This window comes from Bubalus kerabau, chromosome 16, assembly GCF_029407905.1.
Source record: "Bubalus kerabau isolate K-KA32 ecotype Philippines breed swamp buffalo chromosome 16, PCC_UOA_SB_1v2, whole genome shotgun sequence".
NCBI lineage: Eukaryota > Metazoa > Chordata > Mammalia > Artiodactyla > Bovidae > Bubalus > Bubalus kerabau.
In genome coordinates this window covers 54,955,875-54,977,954 of record NC_073639.1, presented here as the reverse complement: position 1 = coordinate 54,977,954, position 22,080 = coordinate 54,955,875, and the positions used below count along the sequence as shown (strand labels likewise).

The 22,080-nt window shown below is 51.6% G+C and overlaps 1 protein-coding gene and 3 non-coding genes across 6 annotated transcripts in view; 2 read left to right on the top strand and 2 right to left on the bottom strand.

Annotated features, from left to right (window-relative positions):
- Nucleotides 1-1,364: 1,364 nt before the first annotated feature.
- On the bottom strand, nucleotides 1,365-1,436 carry TRNAD-GUC (transfer RNA aspartic acid (anticodon GUC)). Its single transcript has one exon. It is a non-coding gene; the product is annotated as a tRNA-Asp (tRNA).
- A 262-nt stretch (nucleotides 1,437-1,698) lies between these two features.
- TRNAA-UGC (transfer RNA alanine (anticodon UGC)) lies at nucleotides 1,699-1,770 on the top strand. The gene has a single exon. It is a non-coding gene; the product is annotated as a tRNA-Ala (tRNA).
- A 4,919-nt stretch (nucleotides 1,771-6,689) lies between these two features.
- Nucleotides 6,690-22,080, bottom strand: part of DHX37 (DEAH-box helicase 37) — a 31,128-nt gene continuing 15,737 nt past the window's right edge. The window contains exons 9-27 of one of the 3 annotated variants that reach the window (XM_055550024.1): nucleotides 20,190-20,291; nucleotides 19,891-20,005; nucleotides 19,191-19,286; nucleotides 18,904-18,986; nucleotides 17,937-18,084; nucleotides 17,401-17,477; nucleotides 16,843-17,075; nucleotides 14,914-15,025; nucleotides 13,339-13,445; nucleotides 13,060-13,248; nucleotides 12,475-12,599; nucleotides 12,264-12,380; nucleotides 10,847-11,019; nucleotides 9,784-9,898; nucleotides 9,523-9,660; nucleotides 9,231-9,325; nucleotides 9,064-9,137; nucleotides 7,342-7,439; nucleotides 6,690-7,186 (exon numbers count right to left, since the gene is read on the bottom strand). In XM_055550024.1, the coding sequence (XP_055405999.1) occupies nucleotides 7,101-7,186; nucleotides 7,342-7,439; nucleotides 9,064-9,137; nucleotides 9,231-9,325; nucleotides 9,523-9,660; nucleotides 9,784-9,898; nucleotides 10,847-11,019; nucleotides 12,264-12,380; nucleotides 12,475-12,599; nucleotides 13,060-13,248; nucleotides 13,339-13,445; nucleotides 14,914-15,025; nucleotides 16,843-17,075; nucleotides 17,401-17,477; nucleotides 17,937-18,084; nucleotides 18,904-18,986; nucleotides 19,191-19,286; nucleotides 19,891-20,005; nucleotides 20,190-20,291 (2,283 nt within the window). In that variant the 3' untranslated portion in view covers nucleotides 6,690-7,100. Of the gene's footprint in view, nucleotides 7,187-7,341; nucleotides 7,440-9,063; nucleotides 9,138-9,230; nucleotides 9,340-9,522; nucleotides 9,661-9,783; nucleotides 9,899-10,846; nucleotides 11,020-12,263; nucleotides 12,381-12,474; nucleotides 12,600-13,059; nucleotides 13,249-13,338; nucleotides 13,446-14,913; nucleotides 15,026-16,842; nucleotides 17,076-17,400; nucleotides 17,478-17,936; nucleotides 18,085-18,903; nucleotides 18,987-19,190; nucleotides 19,287-19,890; nucleotides 20,006-20,189; nucleotides 20,292-22,080 lie in introns of all 3 variants that reach the window. The other 2 variants (XM_055550025.1, XR_008703353.1) reach the window with 2 other exon arrangements.
- Nucleotides 20,584-20,656, top strand: TRNAR-UCU (transfer RNA arginine (anticodon UCU)). Its single transcript has one exon. It is a non-coding gene; the product is annotated as a tRNA-Arg (tRNA).

Genomic DNA, 22,080 nt, shown 5'->3' with positions numbered 1-22,080 from the left:
AAGAGGAAGGGAATGCTGGGAAGACTTGGAGAATGAAGAGCCCGCTGAGGAAGAGCCTCTGGGGTAGAGGCAACAGCTGATGCAAAGGCCCTGGGGCTGAAAGAGTCCGGCTATTTGTAGGAATGGAAAGGAAGCCAGTATGGAAGAGGCAAAGAGGGTGAGGGGGCAGAAGGTAGGAGGCAAGAAGAAAGAAGTGGACAGAGGCCAGGTCTTGCCCGCCTTGAAGGCCATGGTAAAGGGTGTGTACTTTCTTCTGTGTGGGAAAGCCTCTGGGGATAGAGTGATATTATTTATGTCTTAAAGTCTCCCTTGGCTTTCTTGTGGAGAATGGACAGGAGGGACTCAAGTGGCAGCAAGGAGACCAGTGAGATGCTGACAGCTCAGAATAAACAGTACACCAAAGCAGCATCTCTAGAATTCCTTCAGCAGAGAGGGGATATGGCAGGAGACCCTACTGCTGCTTTTCACGAAAGCATAGTAGTGTATCAACTTGATAAAAATCCAGTATGGAAGAAAGGAAGGAAGGAAGGGAAGGAGAGTGAAAAAATTCACGGAAGTACAGAATTTTGGAAAGGCAGAGTCACTCCCACCTTATCCCAGTTTCCCCAGAAGTAACCAGTGTCTAGACCAGATTGTGATTTATGTGAGCTTAGACAAGTTACTGGACCCTTTCTCTGTGCCTGCATTTGATCTGTTTAATATCATAAACTGACCCCCACCGGACTTGCTGTGAGGACTAAATGAGTGCACACCTACTAAGCGCTTCTGCATACTATCCTGTACACGATAGGAGCTATATACTGTGCGCTCTAGTTGTCATTAATTGTGACCAGATCAGAAATGTAACTAAGACGACATTGCTAATCAACTATACTTCAATATAAGATTTTGTTAAAATTTTATCCAGATTTATTAAGATATAATTATTTAACATTGTGTAAATTTATGGTGTCCAATATGATTAGATACATTTATATAGTCGGAAATTAACCACAGTACAGTTTTTCATTATCTGACACAATAACCATTTCTTTTTTTTGGTCATGATAGCATGTGAAATCTGTTCTCTGAGCAATTTTCATTTTAAACTATAGTCATAATGATGTGTTAAAATAAATTTTCTTAAACATACAAATATGAATACACTCACTGCAAATTTATTCTTACATAAAAGAGAGCTTATGCTACCTCTGGCTGAGTACCAAGCCCTTTTCGCTATGTTCTTGGGGCCACGGACATTCTTCGAGATTTACACGTGCTGGTTACAAATGGGATTAGCATGGTTTCGTTTAATTTACCTGTATGTCGTACACTGTTTAAGAAGACCTTTTGGAGATTTTAGTGAATTAAAACATCTTGTTAGCCTCCCCGTCGGGGAATCGAACCCCGGTCTCCCGCGTGACAGGCGGGGATACTCACCACTATACTAACGAGGATGCAACTTATTCGATGTTCTCCAGCCGGACCCATAAAGAAATACTCTTCTTCCGCTGCCACATCTACTCCGCGCTACGATCTCCACCCGCTCAGTGCTGGGCGTCCCTGGCTAGTGGGCTCCCCGGGATGTGGACCTATTTGAATTGGTAAAGGCACTCACGGACTGAATTCTGAGTGTCCAGAACGAACGCAATGTTTGGGAAAAGAGGAGAAAATGCGATTTTCTATATCCTCATTCCAAGAACAGAGTATTTGAGGAAAGGGGATGTAGCTCAGTGGTAGAGCGCATGCTTTGCATGTATGAGGCCCCGGGTTCAATCCCCGGCATCTCCACATTTTCTTTCTCTGTTGTTTTTTTTTTTAACCACCTCCTCTGGATCAGTCACACAGCAAACCAGGAAAGGGGACCTAAATTCTCCGTACCATCTGACTTAAGAAGTGGGCTTCATTGGAGAGGGCTGCTGCTGCTAAGTTGCTTCAGTCGTGTCCGACTCTGTGCGACACCATAGACGGCAGCCCACCAGGCTCCGCCGTCCCTGGGATTCTCCAGGCAAGAACACTGGAGTGGGTTGCCATTTCCTTCTCCAATGCATGAAAGTGAAAAGTCATGTCTGACTCTTCGCGACCCCATGGACTACCAGGCTCCTCCGTCTATGGGATTTTCCAGGCAAGAGTACTGGAGTGGGGTGCCATTGCCTTCTCCATTGGAGAGGGCAGTACTAGTCAAATGCCCCTGGTCTCAATCACAGATGCCCCTGTCCTCTCCCCTGAAGATTCCCATTCAGGTCAGCAGGGAGCCTGCGGTTTTAAACTAACACTCCTAGTGATTCGGGTCATCAAGCAGTTAGAAAACACTAACTTTCTAAGGAGGGCTTTGCAACTGGCCATTCATTCATTCAAGGACTCCTAAGCACCTAGTGCAAAGAAAAGTGGACACACTGAGCACCTACTGTGTGCTCCGGTAGTATCAATTACCCTTGTATCCCCAGATACGGCATGCAAGATTTCACACCCCTCCCAGACTTGGTATTCCAGTTTAGGAAGCTAGCAATAAGCAAGGAGCAGTGAATCTTATGAAGACAGTAATAGTGATGACATGGAGACAAAAGGGGGAGGATGTGGGAGCTGTCATAGATAAAGTGTGTGTGGCCAGACACTGTCTGCAGAAACAGAGGGCATAGCAGATGCAAAGGCCCTGAGGTTGAGAGCAGTGGGGGATGGAATTTGCCTTCAGTGAATGAGAGTAGGAGAGAGTTCACTTCCACTGTATAATTGTAAGGGATTTGATTTAGGTCATATCTGAATGGCCTAGTGGTTTTCCCTACTTTCTTCAATTTAAGTCTGAATTTTGCAATAAGGAGTTCATGATCTGAGCCACAGTCAGATCCCAGTCTTGTTTTTCTTGACTTTGTAGAGCTTCTCTTGGCTCCTGTGGGTAAAGAATCCATCTGTGTGCAATGCAGGAGAAGCAGGCAGACATGAGATGGGTCCCCAGGTCAGAAAGATCTCCTGGAGGAGGGCATGGCAACACACTCCTGTATTCTTGCCTGGAGAATCTCATGGACGGAGGAGCCTGGTGGGCTACAATTCATAGGGTTGCAAAGAGTCAGACAAAAAAAAAAAAAGAGTCAGACATGACTGAAGTGAGTGACTATGCATAGAACTTCTCTATCTTTGGCTGCAAAGAATATAATCAATCTGATTTTGGTATTGACCATCTGGTGATGTCCATGTGTAGAGTCCTCTCTTGTGTTGTTGGAAGAAGGTATTTCTTATTGACCAGTGTGTTCTCTTGGCAAAATTATGCTAGCCTTGGCCTTGCTTCATTTTGTATTCCAAGGCCAAACTTGCTGGTTACTCCAGGTATTGCTTGACTTTCTACTTTTGCATTCCATTCCCCTATGATGAAAAGAGGATTTTTTCTTGGTGTTAGTTCTAGAAGATCCTGTAGGTCTTCATAGAACCATTCAACTGCAGCTTCTTCAGCATTAGTAGTTGGAGCATAGACTTGGATTACTGTGATATTAAATGCTTTGCTTTGAAAACAAACCGAGATCGTTCTGTTGTTTTTGAGATTGCACCAAAAACTGCATTTTGAACTCTTTTGTTGATTATGAGGCCTACTCCATTTCTTCTAAGGATCCTTGCCCACAGTAATAGATATAATAATCATCCACTATTTGTCACAGTGGAATTGACAAATAGTTTCAAGGGATTAGCTCTGATAGAGTGGCTGAAGAACCATAGACAGAGGTTCATAACATTGCACAGGAGGCAGTGATCAAAACAATCCCCAAGAAATAGAAATGCAAAAAGGCAAATTGGCTGTCTGATGGGGCCTTACAAATAGCTGAGAAAAGAAGAGAAGTGAAAGGCAAAGGAGAAAAGAAAAGATATAGCCATCTGAATGCAGAGTTTCAAAGAATAGCAAGGAGAGATAAGAAAGCCTTCCTAAGTGAACAATGCAAAGAAATAGAGGAAAACAACAGAATGGGAAAGACGAGAATACTGGAATGGGTTGTCATTTCCTTCTCCAAGGACAAGAAAGTTAGAGATACCAAGGGAACATTTCATGCAAAGATAGGCACAATAAAGGACAGAAATGGTATGGACCTAGTAGAAACAGAAGAGATTAAGAAGAGGTGGCAAGAATACACAGAACTAAACAAAAAAGATCTTAATGACCCAGATCACCACGATGGTATGATCATTCACTTAGAGTCAGACATCCTGGAGTGATAAGTCAAATGGGCCTTAGGAAGCATCACTACAAACAAAGCTAGTGGAGGTGATGGAATTCCAGCTGAGCTATTTCAAATCCTAAAAGATGATGCTGTTAAAATGTTGCACTCAATATGCCAACAAATTTGGAAAACTCAGCAGTGGCCACAGAACTGGAAAAGGTCATTTTTCATTTCGATCCCAAAGAAGGGCAATGCCAAAGAATGTTCAAACTATCGCATAATTGCACTCATTTCACATGCTAGCAAGGTCATGTTCAAAATCCTCCAAGCTAGGCTTCAACAGTATATGAACAGAGAACTTGTAAAGGCAGAGGAACCAGAGATCAAATTGCCAACATCAGTTGCATCATAGAGAAAGCAAGAGAACTCCAGAAAAACATCTACTTCTGCTTCATTGACTATGTTAAACCCTTTAACTGTATGGGTCACAACAAACTGTGGAAAATTCTTCGAGATGGGAATACCAGACCACTTTACCTGCCTCTTGAGAAATCTGTATGCAGGTCAGGAAGCAACAATTACAACTAGACACGGAATAACAGACTGTTTCCAAATTGGGAAAGGAGTACGTCAGGGCTGCATATTGTCATCCTGCTTATTTAACTTGTATGCAGAATACATCATGAGAAATGCTGGCCTGGATAAAGCACAAGCTGGAATCAAGACTGTCGGGAGAAATATCAATAACCTGATATGTAGATGACATTACCCTTATGACAGAGAGCAAAGAGGAACTAAAGAGCCTCATGATGAAGGTGAAAGAGGAGAGTGGAAAGCTGGCTTAAAACTCAACATTCAATAAAACAAAGATCATGGCATCTGGTCCCATCACTTCATGGCAAATAGATGCGGAAACAATGGAAACAGTGACAGACTTTATTTTCTTGGGCTCCAAAATCACCGTGAATGGTGACAGTAGTCATGAAATTAAAACACTTGTTCCTCGGAAGGAAAGCTATGACAAACCTAGACAGCATATTACAAAGTGGAGATATCCATATAGTCAAAGCTCTAGTTTTTCCAGTAGTCATGTATGAATGTGAAAGTTGGACCATAAAGAAGGCTGAGTGCCAAAGAATTGATGTTTTCAAACTGTAGTGTTGGAGAAGACTCTTGAGAGTCCCTTGGACTGCAAGATCAAACCAGTCGATTTCAAAGGAAATCAGTCCTGAGTATACTTTGGAAGGACTGATGCTGAAGCTGAAACTCCAATACTTTGGCCACCTGATACGAAGAACTGACTCATTGGAAAAGACCCTGATGCTGGGAAAGATTGAGGGCAGGAGGAGAAGGGGACGACAGAGGATGAGATGGTTGATGGCATCACCTACTCGATGGACATGAGTTTGAGCAAGCTCCAGGAGATGGTGAAAGATAGGGGAAGTCTGGCATGTCTGTGACCCATTGGGTCACAGAGACTTGGACACAGCTGAGCGACTAAACAACAGAAGAGGGTTGACTCTTCCAACACACTGGAAGACCTGTTGCAGGGGAAGAATGTGATATGTTTTAAATGGCTCCCTCTGGCTGCCATGTGGAAAATTGATCATAGTTGGGCAGAGGGGACCTGAGACCAGCCAGGAAGCCACTGCCACGGCCAAGTGGGAGCTGGTGGTGGCATCCTGGCAGTGGAGGTGGGGGTGGCCCAGTAGTGGAAGTGGAGAGAGCAAGGGGCAGATCCTGGAAGTGAACCAAGAGACAGACCTGGCAGATGGCTTAGATGTGGGCAGAGGAGTAGAGACCTCCTGGTTGGGGAACACTAGGGCCATGCTCGGAGAAGGCAGTGGCACCCCACTCCGGTACTCTTGCCTGGAAAATCCCATGGATGGAGGAGCCTGGTAGGCTGCAGTCCATGGGGTCGCGAAGAGTCAGACATGACTGAGCGACTTCACTTTCACTTTTCACTTTCATGCACTGCAGAAGGAAATGGCAACCCACTCCAGTGTTCTTGCCTGGAGAATCCCAGGGACGGCGGAGCCTGGTGGGCTGCCATCTGTGGGGTCGTACAGAGTCGGACACGACTGAAGTGACTTAGCAGGGCCATGCTGTGGAGAAAGTGAATAGCTTTGGAAATATTAACCCCCATGTATCTTGGTTGTTTTGTCTTATGTATATATATTATGGAATGTATGTGTTTATTTTTTGGCTGCACTGCAAGTCTTGCAGGATCTTAGTTCCCTGACCAGAGATCAAACCTGGGGCCCAGCAGTGAAAGTGCAGAGTGCTAACCACTGAACCACCAGGAAATTCCCGAATTTATGTGTTTCTATTAGTGCAAGTTGATTCAGGGCAAAAACCTAAGTAAAAGAAAAATGATCAACTTCTATAGGCTCACTGTGCCCTGTATCACCACTAAGACGTTTGTGAGCATTTACCCAGACTAGTTTCCACATGTGTGCGTGCATGTGTTGAGTGTATAAGCACGCGCAGGCAGGATGTTCCCAGGCCCCTCCCCCCCGCCCCCACCAATTTGGAGATTCACCAAAAGAACTCACTAGATTCAGTATATAGCTGTTGTCAGTTAGGATTTATTACACAGCAATGTAGACGGCGGGGAGCTGACCCCTCCAGCTCCACAGGAGCCAGCTGGAGCCCTGGGGGCCCTCCCTGGCTGCGGCAGGGGAGGGGCTTGCACCATACCGGCAGGGAACAAAGAGCCCTGCTGCTCTACAAGGGACTAATGTAGTCCACAGAGCATGTTTAAAACGGGACCAGCGTGGGAGATAAAACCATTATCCATTTTGTAATAAACAGTTAAAAAAGTCACCCTGGGTTGGACTGCCCAGGATGGCAGCAAGTTGTGCCCAGGATTGAGCCAAGAGGGTGTCCCAGGGCTCCACCTGTTTCCTGGGTGCAGTCTGGATTCAGGGCGGCCACAGTGGACCCTGATGGCTGCCAGGCCCCCTTGGCCTGCACGCATCAGTGGTCACGGGTGGGTGGCCAGGCTTTCTCAACATCAGCGTGCACGGCCTGTGGGAGCCACTCAAGGTACTCAGTCAGCAGGTCTGCAGAGAAGAGAGGGAGGGCGGTCAGAGTGGCTCTGTGCCTGCCCGCCAGTTGCAGGGCAGACCCTCCCACCAGCCCCAGGTCCCCTGGGTGGCCCCATCCCATCTTCCCCCCAACCCTCTTGCTGTGGGACACCCGCCCTGATCAGGCTCACATTTGGGGTTTTTGCTCCAAGCCACCAGCAAGGCATCTCGGCAGTTGGCTTTCTTGGCAACAAGGGCTCTCAGGAGGCTCTCTGTCCTGGGCTGCAGCCTGTGGATGGGATGCAGGACATGGAGCATCTTGAAGTCCACTGCCAGGCCAGCCCTGCCCATGAGGTCTCCTTCCCTCCATCTCACTAGGGGTGCCGGGTGGATGAAAGGATCTAGACTCCATCACCTCCTACCACTTGCCTCTGATCCACCCACCCAGGCTGCTTCTGTACTTGCTGCTCATCCCATTTAGAACCTTCCTCCAGACCTCTGCCTCCCTCACAGCCCTGCCTCCCCTGAACCTACTCAGTCAGGCTTTCCTTTTCTTTCCCTGCCCGGTGCCTCATTCCCATGTCCTGCTCTGTCCCTTCATGGCTGGGCCACCACCTGCCCCTTGTACTAGTTGTTCAACCTCCCTGCACTGGAACATCGCACAGGACATGGTCGTGGCTCGATCCCAGCATGAGAACACCGCCGGCACAGAGTGGATGCTCAAAACCAAGTGCTGGTGAATGACCTAGTAGGCAGGGGCTCCTGGAACAGCCCCATCCTGAATCCCCGGGGGGTGCAGGTGTGTGTGCCTCAGGCCCCTTGCCTGGTCTGGGGTGCCAGCCTCAGGAAGAAGGAGGCAGCTTCTTTGGACTGGTCCATGGGCAGAAAGAAGAAAAAGACAGGAGTGTGTGTGCTTAGTCGCTCAGTCGTGTCTGACTGCGACCCCATGGACTACAGCTGGCCAGGCTCCTCTGTCCATGGGGATTCTCCAGGCAAGAATGCTGGAGTGGGTTGCTATTCCCTTCTCCAACGGATCTTCCCAACCTAGGGATCAAACCCAGGTTTCCTGCTTTGCAGGCGGATTCTTTATCATCTGAGCCACCAGGGAAGCCTTAAGAGAGGAGCAGGCAAAAGCAGAGACCAGGAGGAAGGGCAGGAGTAAGATGATGGGTGGGATCGGGGTGGCTTCATGCTCAGTGGGCAGAAGCCCCCAGGGGCACAGGTGTACTGGGTGCCTCCTGCTCAGACCTGGCAGCTCTATAATAGGCTGACTTGTTTAGTCATTAAGTCGTGTCTGACTCTCTGCAACCCCATGAACTGAAGCCCACTGGGTTCCTCTACCCATGGGATTCTCCAGGCAAGATTACTGAAGAGGGTTGCCATTTCCCTCTCCAGGAAATCTTCCCGACCCAGGGACTGTCTCCAGCATTGCAGGCAGATTCTTTACCACTGAGCCATCTGGGAAGCAAACAGGTTGGCTAGTATCTCCCCCAAAGACCATGTCTGCCTAGAACCTCAGTATGTAACCTTATTTGGAAAGAAGGTCTTTGCAGATGTAATTAAAACAAGGTCAAATGGGAGAGAGTGGACCCTGGATCTGATAACCTGAGAAGACACAGAGACGAGGGAAAGCCATGGGAAGAGAGAGGGAGAGACTAGAGGAATGTGGTGGCCAAGGAGTGCCTGGAACCACGAGGGGTGGGAAGAGGCCAGGAGGATCCTCCTCTGGAGCCTTCAGAGGGAGCACAGCCCTGCTGACATCCCAACTTTGAACTTCTAACCTCCAGGATTATGAGAGAATACACGTCTGCTGCTTTAAGCCCCTCAGTGGGTAGGGATCTGTTATGGCAGCCCCAAGACACAGCTCCTCCACCACCACCTGCCTGCTCCAATGCTCCCAGGGAAGCCCATACCTGGCCCATGTCTTCAGCATCGTGCTGGGGCTGGACAGCAAACAGCCCTTGTATGAGGCCAGCTTGGGGAAGACCTGGGGAGAGATCACAGGATGGTGGGGAATCCAGGGCTCATATCCTGCCCATGGTGCCAAGGAAGAGGCCAAGGGAGTTGCTGGGCTGCCTACCTGCCCCTCCAGCAGAACCCGGGCAAAGTGTTTGTAGCAGTCAAGGCCTTCTGGAAAATCCACCTGGACAGCCGGGAGCGGCCAGCCAACGCGATCTGGAGCACAGGAGCTGGTGAGCGAGGGGCCGCGATGGATCCCCATGGCTCTCCGCTCAGTCCCATCCCCACCCATCTGCAGGGTCCTGCAGCCTGGGATGACACTGCCCAGGACGCAGACACTTCCCAGGGCACACAGGATGGGGAACCACGTGTCCACTGGAGCCCAAGGGCACTGGGAAGTCACCCTGACTCACAGAACACGCTGGCCCGGTGACACAGCATCCGGCCCTTCTCGGGGCAGTAGGCGGGGGGCGGCTCCTCCAGGGGCTTGTCAAACTGGCAGTAAGAAGGCAGCAGGACCGGGATCCACTGCATGTCCACGGTCGATACACCTGGGGGCCCGGAAGATAGGGATGAGGTCTCAGCAAGGGGCTTGTGGGCTCTCCCCACACAGGTCCGGTGACACAGCTCACCAGAGCAAGGGGGTCAGGTGAGGGTCCAGCCAGTTGCACTACCTTTCATGTACATCTTAGTGGTCTCCACGATCTCCTGGTAGACCACAAACTCAGGGAGCTCCTTGAAGAGCACAGAACTGGGGTGGATGAAGACAGGGTCGTCGAGGAGGGGGGTCTGCAAGAGAGATGGTAGGTGGGCATGAGTTTGGGAGATACATGAGCAGCGAGTGAGGCTGACCCCTGTGAATTCAGTTACATCCTCGGCCAGAAAAGCAGGACAGCATCCATCAAACGACAAATGGCTATACCAGCAGGGTGTGTCCACTGATGGAGCGGGTAGCCTGCTGGGAGAGGTACAGACACAGGCCACAGTTATGACCCGCCCAAAATGGGAGACTGAGCTAAAAAAGTCAGTGTGAAAGGCCACACAGGGCAGGATCCCATTCATGGGAAACGCGTTAGAACAGCAAATCCATGTAGACGGAAAGCAGACTCAAGGGGTGTGGATACACCTGTGGTGGATTCATGTTGATGTATGGCAAAACCAATACAATATTGTAAAGTAATTAGCCTCCAGTTAAAATAAATAAATTTAAATTAAAAAAAAAAGGGGGGGTGTGGAGATTCAGGGAAAATGTGGAGTGATACAGTGATGGGTACAGGGTGTCTTTTTTGGGGTGATAAAAATGTTTTGAAATTAACTATGGTAAAAAAAAAAAAAAAAAAAAGAAATTAACTATGGTAATGGTTACACAACTCTGTGAATAGACCAGAAACCTCTGAATTGTACATTTTACAGTGGCGAGTATGGGATGTGCTTTCTGTCTCTGTTCAATGAAGCTGGGGGGAAGCTCACGCCCAAAGGGAGAAGCGGCTGCATTGTCATTTTACCTTGGTCCTAGGTGGGAACTTTCCCAGGGACGGTGGGACCAGTGACCAAGGACGAGAGGCCCACCCAGAGCCAAGGGTCCCCCCAGCTGCTGCTCACAGGCATCCTGACACTGTCCAGAGCCAGGGGTCTTAAGTGCCCAGGCTGCTAGGACACGAGACAGATGGGAGGATGAGGAGGGCAGGGGCCCTGGGCACGACTGCCCTGCTGGCCATTCCCGGGCCAGTGGCAAACCTTGTAGGCGTTCTTCCACTTGTCGTCCACCAGGTCCTCGCTCTGGACTTTGCGGGCCAGGTGGTCACCCAGGCCGGCTGTCACAATCTGCCGCAGGTAGGTCACCTGGTTCTCGTTAGGCGGCTGCATCTTAGGGTCCACGAAGAGCCCGGCCTCAGGGCACATGGTGTTGACTGAGAAGGGAGCCAGGTGTCAGTACAGCCGGGCCCGGGGCTGGCTCTGCCTGGCCTCAGCCACTTGTGTATCTAGGCCCCTGTGCACAGAGGTTGCCGGGAGACAAGGCCCCCAGTGGGACAGAAACAGCTGCTCACACGTCTGCTCCTTCCTTGGGACAAAACCCCAGTTTCCTTGTGGGCAGCAGACTATGCTGAGACAGCCTGCACTCGCCTCCCTGTCAGCCTCGGGGCAGGGAGCACACCCACCCAGGAGACCCAGTGCACGAGCCATGCTCTCTGAGGACAATGTGGAGACAGACCATCTCTCCCGAGTGCCCTGTGCTGCAGGGCCCTGGCGTGAGACCCAGGGCGAGGCTTCCTCCTTCTACATAAGAAGGATCTGAAGCCCACTGTGCAGCAGGGAGGAGATGGGGCTTTGGGCCTTGCTGTTTGCATGCGAGGGAGCAGAAGGGTGAAAACAAGAAGGACCAGGAAGGCAGGAGGGAAGAGTGGGCTTGTGGATCTTAGTTCCCTGACCAGGGATGGAACCTGTGCCCCTTGCAGCAGAAGCCCCAAGTCCTAACTGCTGGACTGCCAGGGAATTCCAGGGCTTTCTGTTATGAGGTTTGCAATGTAAATCTGTCTTCTCTAGAAAACCTTCAGTGAAACCCAAGTTGTTTAACTTAAAAAAGAAAGAAGGAAAAAAGGGGAAGGAAGCAGATCCCTGGGCTGGACAAAGATCTGCCACCCACGCCAGGCCCTGATGTGGCTTCAAACAGGTCTGGTCCTCACTGTTCAGACTAAAGGGGGGTGGAAAGTGGAGGGCTGAACCACCACCTGCTCCCCAACTTCAACAAGAGGGGCCCCTTCCACTGCTGGAGAAACAAACCAGGATTGGACCCTACTTGAGAGTAGAGACCCCTGGATGTGGCCACTGGGCAGGTGCAGCCAGCAGCTGGTCCACACTAGACCTGGGACAGAGGGCAATGAGAGAGACATCATCAAGGAAAAGATGAGATTGACAGACAACCTGATGAGAGACGGTCCAGTATCACTGCCCTGCTCGTGTGTGTGTCCTCAGAGGATCATAGAAGTGCCGCACACTACAGTAAATTTTACTGAATATGTGAATCCGCAAATACTGAATCTATGCATAAGGAGAACCGACTATATGTAGATGACATTGCTCAGAATGTCAACAGGGTCAAGTTCTCTGCCGGGTGTTGCCCAAGGATGGGAGGAGGCCGGAGGGTGGGGGGTACCTGCGGTGGTCAGCTGGCCCCGCAGGCGCCGGATCTCCATCATGGCCTTGTACCGCAGTCCGTTGGCCTCGCAGAACTGGGGTGAGCAGCCTGAGTACTCGCAGGCTCCCACGGCGCCTGTGCAAAGAGGAGGGGAGCGCTTGCTTGCTGCCCCACCCCGCCCTCCCACCCTCCCCACCACCCCCAGGCCACGCCCACGTTGGGCACTCACCCAGCAGTACCATGAGGTCTCCAAGCTTCAGAGAAGCTCCTTGCCCTGCCCAGATCCTCTTCATCTGAGCCACGCGGGCCCGCTTGCCCTTCAGTCTGGCGAGCTCCTCGTCACTGGCGGCTGGCCTACGAGCACACGCCACTTGGGCTTTTTGCCCTGATGCTTGGGCCACAGGGGCAGGGGACCTGCCAGTTACTCAGAGCGGGCCCAGAAAATGCCTGGTGGGGTCTCTGATCACCATGATCGTGGTCTTGGGAATTCCCTGGAGGACCGGTGGTTATGACTCTAGGTTTCCACTGCAGGGGGCACAGGTTCGTTCAATCCCTGGTCAGGCAACTAAGATCCTACAAGCCTTGTGGCAGGGCAAAAATAAAAAACAAACCACACACCCCCTACCCCCCAACCCAGAGATCTGTAAAGACTGGAACACTGGCAGGGAGCAGGGAGAATGCAGATTTCATATAAGACCACTCACTGAGTCAGTTATGTCCCAGGAGGCTGGATTTCACAGCATTGCTCAGCCCATGGTGGGCTCCCCCAACCCACGCACCCCGATCCCTGAATGCCCGTCCCACAGCCCCCAACCTGTCCAGCTCTTCGAACAGCTCCCGGACGGTCATGGCGGCCACAATGGTGATGGCGTAGGGCAGGCAGCCATGTTGCCTGCTTAGCGCCAGCATCTTGGCATAGCGTGGCGCCACAGGGAACGTGGCCATGGTCCTGCCCAGCTCGGTGATGGGGCAGCTCAGCCGGGACCTCTGCAGCTGCTTCACCCTGGAGGATGGAGGGTCAGCTCGGAGAGGGGTCAGAGCCGAGAATGGGGCAGGAGCTGGGCTCCCTGCTTCCCTCAAGTCCCTCCCCTACCTTTCTGTTTTTGGGGGAGCCTGCAGGGCACCCAGTGCAATCAGCAGCTCCTCAGCAGCCATGAGGGCCTCCACGGAGGGGGGTGTCGGAAAGGGGAAGTTGATGACCTAGGACACAGGGAGCCGTGGTGGGAGACATGTGAATGCAGTGGAGGGCTGGAGGAGGGGGCGAGGGCAGGTCTGGCAAGGGGATGGGGCTCCCACTGCCTACCCTCCAAGCACCACTCATGCTCAGAACATGGGACATGGGGGCCTGGGCACACTCAAAGTCCCTGTGCCAGGGGAACTCCAAAGGCCCTCTTTGTTCATTCAGTCACATCATCTCTTACCCAAGAGCATGTACTGAGCACTTCGTGTGCACCAGGGGCTGTTCCTGGTGACAGAGGTTGATAAAACAAGACAAGGGCTGAACTGGGATATTGGGATTGACATGGAAACACTACTGATACTATGCATAAAATAGCTAACTAACAAAAACCTACTGTATAGCAGAGGGAGGGAATTCTACTCAGTGCTCTGTGGTGACCTAAATGGGAAGGAAATCCAAGCAAGATGGGAGATACATATACATATAGTTGATTCACTTTGCTGTACAGCAGAAATAAACACAGCACTGTAAAGCAACTACACGCCAATAAAAACAAAATGAAAAAAATAATAAAAACAAGACAAGGGCTCTGGCCCCACTGAGCTTTCATTCCAGATGAACAGTGAGTATACACGTGAATCAACAGTCTCACGGAGAAAATGTGCCCAGACAATGAGATGATCAGGGAACAGAGAGTGACCAGCCTCAGGGATCGCCTGAGGGTTGCTTAGAAAGAGTGACCAAGTCAAAACCAGTGTTCAGATAAATAGTTGTACACAAATGTTCAAGGCAGCATTAGTTGTAGGGGCCAAAAGGTGAGAACAACCCAAATGTCCATCAACAGGTTCTTTGACAGTGAAAAAAAAAAACCCAAACATACTAATGTAATGAAAAGCATGATCCTCTCTTTTATGATGTTATCTTACTGTGAACTGAATTGATTGATAAATGAATTTTAAATTGGCTAAAACAAACAAACAAAAATCCACAACGTTGACTGAAAGAAGTCAGATAAGAAAGAATAAGTATCAAAGGATTCTATTTTTATGAAATGTCCAAAATGTAAATTCCACAGAGATTAAAAAGTAGACTCATGGTTGCCAGGGGCTTAAGGGAGGAAGGCTTGGGAGTGACAGCTGATGGGGAGGGGGTTTCTCTGCCTACACCACCCCTCTGGGAGCAGGGGAGAGGCGAGTGACCCTTCCCCTAGAGGACCAAGTGGGCAGAACATCCCTTGAGCCGCAAGGTCACTGACCGCCCTCTCCTCAGAAGGCACAGTACTGGGAAGGTGGGGGTCTCACAAGAGACCACCAGGGAGGGGCTGGGTGAGCACCACAAGGCTCAGCTCTCAGGGCCACAGGGAATGGGGAACAGCCCGGGAAAGGGGAACAGACCATGAGGGGGCTCAGGCTGCCCCAAAACACCAGCCTGAACCCTGGGACAATGGCAGGTCAGTGGCGTGAGGGCAGGGCTGTGGCTACAACTGACCTTTTCGATGTTGAGAGCTTTCATCTGAAGGATCAAATCCTCCACCGGCCTCCGGGTGATTTCAGGAGGTGGGTACTTCTCAAAGTCACCGAAAACTGCAGATGAGTAGAGTCTGAGCAGAGGGAAGTATCAGAGATTTAAAAAAAAGGAAGTAAAAAAAGAGACTCAGCCAAACTACCTGGGATTGAATCTTGACTCCACCACCTTACTAGGCAAGGTATTTACCCTCTTCCTGCCTCACTTGCCTTACCTGTGAGATGGGCTAACACAGCAGCTACCCCATCGAGACTGGGAAAGATACTTTATTATTTAAAATTATTATTCATTTATTTGGCTGCGGCGTGCAACATGTGGGATCCTAGTTCCCTGAGCAGGGATCGAACCTGCGGCCCCTGCACGGGGAGCGTGGTGTCACCACTGAACCACCAGCGAAGTCCCCAGTGAAGGTACTTTAGGTGTCACACAGAGTGTTTACAACTGTGCCTGGCACATGGCACTCAACTACTTTATTTCTTACTACTTTTCTTTGCATAGTTTCTCAATTTTCTTTCTTTTTTTTTTGTATTTTAAAGCAAGGTTGAAAAGAACGGTGTAGTTAGTTATTGGAAAAAAAAAAACCAAAAACCCAGCACATAAACTGGGAGAAAATTATCTGCCAATGATACCTCTGACAAGGATCTAACATCAGGATCATCAGGGAATACTTACAACTCACCAATCAAAACACAAACATGACTGAAAAATACACAACACGTACAAATGGCCTATAAGCATGTGAAAAGATGCTCACTGTCATTAGAGAAATGCAAACCAAGACCACTGCGAGATACCACCTTGTACTTTCATTTTCATGAAGTGGAAAATAGCAAGCATTGGAGAGACGTGGAGAAATTAGAACCTTCACACACTGCTGGTGGGAATATAAAATGGGGTGCCTGCTGTGGAAACAGTCTGGCGTGTTCCTCAAAATGTCAGAATCACCACATAACTGTGAGATTCTACTCCCTAGGTATTTACCCGAGAGACATGGAAACAGACATTCAAATACTTGTACATGAGTGTTCACAGCGGCACCATTCACAAGGGCCAAAATGTGGACGCAGTCCAAGTGTCTATCAGCTGATGAACAGGCATGGGAAATGTGGGCCATCCAATGTGCAACAGAATGTCGTTCTGCCATTAAAAGTAACGAAGCACTGACACAGGCTGTGGACGAACCTTGAAAACATGATGTGGGGTGAAAGAAGTCACATACAAAAGGTGACATACCGTCTGATTTCCTTTACAGGAAATGTCCGGAATGATCAGATCCATACAGGCAGGAAGGAGATAGTGGTTGCCAGATCCTGGGGGGTGGGGATGGTAGGGAGGTGTGGGGAGAAACTGATTACTGGGTATTGGGTTTCTTTTGCAGTGATGAGAATATGTGAAAGTGAATAGTAGTGGGACTTCTCTGGTGGTCCAGTGCCTAAGGCTCCACATTCCCAGTACAGGGGGCCCAGGTTCATTCTCTGGTCAGGGAACTACATCCGACACGCCACAACTAAGACCCGGAACAGCAAAATAAATAAATAAATAAAAATACACTTTTTTAAAAAAGAAAATTAATAATGGTGATGGTTGTACAACTCTGAATATATTAAAATCCACAGAATTGCACATTTCAAAATGGTGAGCTTTATGCCATGGGAATCTGATGTCAATAAAGCTATTAATAAAATAAAAACAAAGGTGCTAATAAACACAGGGCCTGCTATCAGTAGCGGAATAATGAATAATGCAAGTGCCTGAAAGCCAACAGGAAAGGGTGTGTAAACCCCAAGGAAGGACACAGTCTCCAGTGGGACATGGGACCCCCTTTCCCCGGACGAGGGTGGGTGACCACTGCACAGTAGCCCAAGGACACTGGGGGGCGCCAGGGAGCCCCACCTGTAGCAGTGGCCAGGCTCTGTCCGGCCCGCGCGGCCCGCCCGCTGATCAGCTGAGGCCTGGGAGACCCAGGTGACGCGGAAGGAGGACACGCCAGTGACACGGTCGTAGTGCCGCTTCTTGACCTTTCCACAGTCTACCACGTACTTGATGCCCGGGATGGTCAGGGACGTCTCGGCTACGTTGGTGGCCACGACACAGAGCCGTGTCCCCTCTGGGGGAGGTTGGAAGACCTAGGATGGACGGGAGGGTGGCAGCAAGAAAACTGATCACTGTCTTGCCAGTCAGGGAAGAAATCATGGGACTGAGGTCAGAGGAAGTCAGCAGGAAGGGCAGGGCCCAGAGGTGACGAGGTTGATAGGTTCTCTCCTTGCCTACAGCCACTGCTCCCAAACTGAACGTGGGCATGCTCTCCAAGTAGGAGACCCCAAGACCCTTTCAAAAGCCTGGAGTGTTGATCTAACAGCTGATGGGGAGGTGACCCAGGGCCTGACCCGCCCCCATCTCAACGTCCTAGGAACCCCTGCTGGGCATCCATCCCAGAGCCCACCCGGTTACCTGCGCCTGCTTCTCCGGGGCCAGCAGCGAGTACAGAGGGAGCACGTGGAGGGGGAGCGAGGCATCTGGCTGCTCACCTGCAGGGGCAGCAGAGGTCGGCTGTATCTTGTGCCCCCAGCTACTGGCACCCCTGCCTGCTCTGCCAGAGAGGCTCCCCTGCAGCTCCACTGCCAGGGCTCAACCCCGGGCACTGGCAGAGAGGGTGGGCACACTGCATTCTCTCCTCGGGAAAGCCCCCAGTCCTGCATGGGGATCCCTAAGGGCTTGATCTCAGCCCCTCTGACCCCCCACTGCCTGCAAAGCCAAGCCTGGGAGCGTCGCCCCCATGACAACCAGCACAAGAGATATTTGAAGGCCTCCTCTGTGCTCCGTGGTTTCAGGAGCTCAGGAGACAGCAAAGGGTGGAGCAGGCAGAAACCCCAGCTCCCCTGCGGGTCATCCCCAGGGAGGATTCCTCGCTCGATCCCAGCCCGTGCAGCAGGAACCAGCGGCCTGGGGCTCAACAGGCAGTGAGCCGAGTCCCTGCCAGGTCCCACCTCCGTCCGCTCCGTGGTCCCCTAAGTCCAGGTCCAGGTCGGAGCCCAGGGCCTCCTCCTCCTCGTCGTCCATTTCTGCCTCCCTATCCTCATCGCCTTCGCCCGCTGGCAGCACCGAGTAACTGTCCAAGCTGATCTGGGGCAGCGTCTATGGTAAACAAGACATCAATATAGAGGGCTGCAGGTGGAGATTGGTGTCGCGAGCAGAGTCCGAGGCCACATGACCCCAGGCTGGTCACATACTACCCCTGCCTCAGTGTCATCTGGGAGTCAGGGGTGGTCACAGGACTGCTTGCAGGGCTGCCCTGAGGATGCAGAGCTAACACACGTGAAGCCCTGAGACCGCTGCCTAGCACGGTGTAGAAGCAATAGTGAAGTCGTGCAAATGCCCTGGGGGTGAAAGCCCCCAGTGCCCGGCCCGCCCACGCCCAGCTCTCCAGCAAACCCCAAGGGCTGCTTTCTCTGTCCCACCCATCCTGGGCATTTCTGCAGGCCCTGCTCAAGGCCCCAGGGCTGGGCCTTCCAGAAGCTTCCTCCCAGCCCCCAGCATAGGGAGCCTGGAATGTGAAATCCCAGCCCACCCTCCAGCCCCTGAAGCGGTACCAGCCAACCACTCTCTCTTCAGCAAGAAGGTTCTAGATCCCTGCTGCCCAACAAGGTCACCAGCAGCCCTGGGGGCCCACTGGGCACCCGAAAAGTATCTAAAATGACCAAGGAATTGAATCTTAATTTTATTTGGGGTTTTTTCTGGTTATGCTGTGTGGATTGCAGGATCTTAGCTTCCTGATCAGGGATTGAACCCAGGCTCTCAGTAGTTAAAATACTGAATCCCAACCACTGAATCACCAGGGAACGCCCTTATGTGGTTTTAATTAACTTTACATCTGTGCAGGTGCACTGGGCTGGTGCCTACCACGCGGACAAGGCAGCTTCAGAGCCTGGGCTGCCTTTTCTGGCCTCTACGTACCATGGCCTGGGCCTTCTTCGCCCGTGCCCGTGACTTCTTAAACCTCCTTGTTTCTTCTACCGAATCTCTTTGATCGTCCTTTTCTGGGAAAAGATGAACCAATTAGGAAGAAAGATATCTCCAGGCTCATGCCAGGTAAGCAGGATCCATCATTCACTGTCCAGGGTCATTGATCACCATTCACAGGGAAGGGAGGGCAAGCAAGGGACTGGCTCCTTTAGGGAGGCTTCAAAGGCCAGGCCGCCTGCCCCCAGCCTCTTCGGTGATGGGCTTGCACTTGGGGTTACCTGGGGGCCTGTGTCTGGTGAGGGGGAAGGCTCTTCTCAGCCTGCGGCACAGCGCGTGCACCTCCGCCTGCCCCGTGAGGAACACCAGGATGCCGCCTGCAGGAAGAACCAGACCCGCCGTGACCCACTTGTTCACGTGGCAGACGTGGCCTTGGTGATGACCGTGTGCCAGGCCCTCATCTGAGAGCTGGGGCGCAAGGAAGCGCTGGTCAAATCAAGGCTGCAGAGGCCCACACGAGCAACGGGATGAGCTGGGACGAGGAGCTAAACCTATACCATGGAAACAGGCATTGAATCCCTGGACATGAGCACTGGGAAAGCAGGTCTACTCCCAGGAAGTGGGCGCAACCCAAGTATCCATCACCTGGTAAATGGATAAATGGAACTACCAGAGTATGTGCCATGGGGATGTGGCAAGAACTGTGAGGGCGGGGGTCAGGAGGGACACTCAGGTGAAACACACCTGTCCACTTGCTCCGTATCTGTGGGGACAAAAGGCACTCACAGCCCCACTGTCTGGTTAGTCCCTGAAGCCTCGCTATCCTTGGGGCAGAACAAGGCAGGGCAGGTGCGGTGAGTGCCCCGGGACCACTGCAGACACTGAGGTACAGAGAGGCCAAGTGCTACCCCGAGCCCCCACTGCCTGCACCTCCGGGTCTGGAAGGGGAGGACCCCCCGCCCCACCCCGCCAGGGTCTCACCTGCGGGCAGCATGCGATGGATCTTGCAGACCTTCCGGAAGCACTCCCCACTGTAGTCTTCCAGTGGCGTCCGCTTGTTGAAGTGCACTGTCACCGGGAACTGCCGGGACTCGACCTACCGGGAGGCACGGGGTTGGGGGTGGGGGATGACCTGAGCCAGGCCTGAGCCCTCCCCCTTCCTTGAACTCTGACCATGAAGGCTGCTACCATCCCAACCCACAGGCAACCCCAAGCTCTGCTGTGGCTGACAGAGGGGCCCTCCTCCCCCGGCAGCCCTCAGACCCTGGCCTGGATGGTACCTTGATGACCGGGGGTGGCTGGGTGAAGAGCCGCTGGTTCTGGGTGAAGTCCTCCACTCGCAGCGTGGCCGACATGATGAGCAGCTTCAGTGGTAGGTGCCTCTGGGGAACGAGAGACCGGGGACCCACGGCCACCCGGGGCCAGGAACACTGACGGTGGGGTCAGGGGAGACTCCTGCCCTCTGGGGAACAAGAGACCGGGGACCCACGGCCACCTGGGGCCAGGAAAACTGACGGCAGGGTCGGGGGAGACTTCTGCCCTCCTGGTCTCATCTCCAGCCCCACAAACCTGCTCCTCAGCCCCTCTTCTGGATGCCAAAGATCCAAGAAAAAGTTGAAGTGGATGGTAGTGGCCTGTTAAAGGAGCCCTTAAGATTCCCCCCCATGAGGGACTTCCCTGGCAGTCCAGTGGTTAGGACTCAGCACTTCTACTGCTGAGGACCAGGGTTCAATCCCTGGTCGGGGAACTAAGCAGTGTGTCATGGGGAAAAAACAAAGGCTTAAAAAAAAAGATTCCCGAGTAAGCTCTGATGACGTTATGCGAGACAGGAGGGCTGAGCTTGGGGTCCACCCCACACACGGGAACAGTGGGTATGGCTGCTGTCAGTCCCCGCCCGACATCATGACTGTCTGTCTGTCCCCAAAATGGACAAGGAGGCGCAGCCTGACTCAGGGATGGGTGCAGTGGGTGTGCCTGGTTTTCAGCCTTTTCAGCAGCACCTGCTGTGCCCTTCATGGTGGGCTCTGCTCTCAAGCCCGTGGAAGCTGTCTCCTGAAGCTTGTAAACTGCAAACCCCGGAAGTTCAGTGTCTTTGGTAAACAAAAGCCAAGGTGAGAGGCACAGTGCAGACCAAAGGTTCTGCCTCCTCCCCAACACAACCTCCCCTGTCTGGCCCCACCGCATGCACCTCTATGACCCCATGCGTCTCCTGTTCTTCCCACCTCACTCGCTCCGCTTTGCCACCCTCAGCTGCCTGACCATCCTCAACGCACAAATCAAAACCACAGTGAAATGCTGCTAGAATGGTTGAGGACTAAAAACATGCAAAATGTCAAGTGTGGGTGAGGATGTGGAAGGCAGCCTGTACACTGTGGGCGAGAACACGGGAGGCGTGACCACTGCAGAAGCCAGTCTGGAGTGGCTCAGATGATTACATGAGGAGCCCCTGTGGGACCCAGCAACCCTGCCCCTGGGACAGGCCCAAGAGAAAGGAAACACGGCCCTTAGACAGACATTCACGAGAGATGGAAAGTGGGAAGAGCCCAAGTCTCCAACGGTAGATGAATGGGTATATGAAATGTGGTCCAGCCACACAATAGATGATGATTCGGCCATAAAAAGGAATGAAGCACTGACACACGTGACAATGGGGATAAACTCTGAAAACGTGCTAAGTGAAAGAAGCCAACCACAGAAGGCCACATGCTGGGACCGCCCTGGTGGTCCAGTGGCCAAGACTCTGCTCCCAATGCAGGGGGTCTGGGTTTGGACCCTGATCAGAGAACTGGATCCTGCACACGGCAACCAAGATCAGAGATCTTGCATGCCACAACTATGACCTGGCGCAGCCAAATAAATAAATTAAAAAAAAACACACATACTGTGTGATTTCATTTATGTGAAACATATGGAATAGATAAATCCACAGAGATGGGAAATAGACTATGGATACCTTGAGATGGGAGAGTGGGGGAGGACCATGGAGATAGCTAACAGGTTTCTTTTCAGGGTGATGAAAATATTTTAAAGTTGACTGCAGTGATGGCATATAACTCTGAATATGCTAAACCCACTGAATTGCACACATTAAATGCATCAATTACATAAAGTTAACAAAAAAACCCCCAAATGAAAACCCGACACAAGCCCTACACCTGCCCCAGGGCCTTT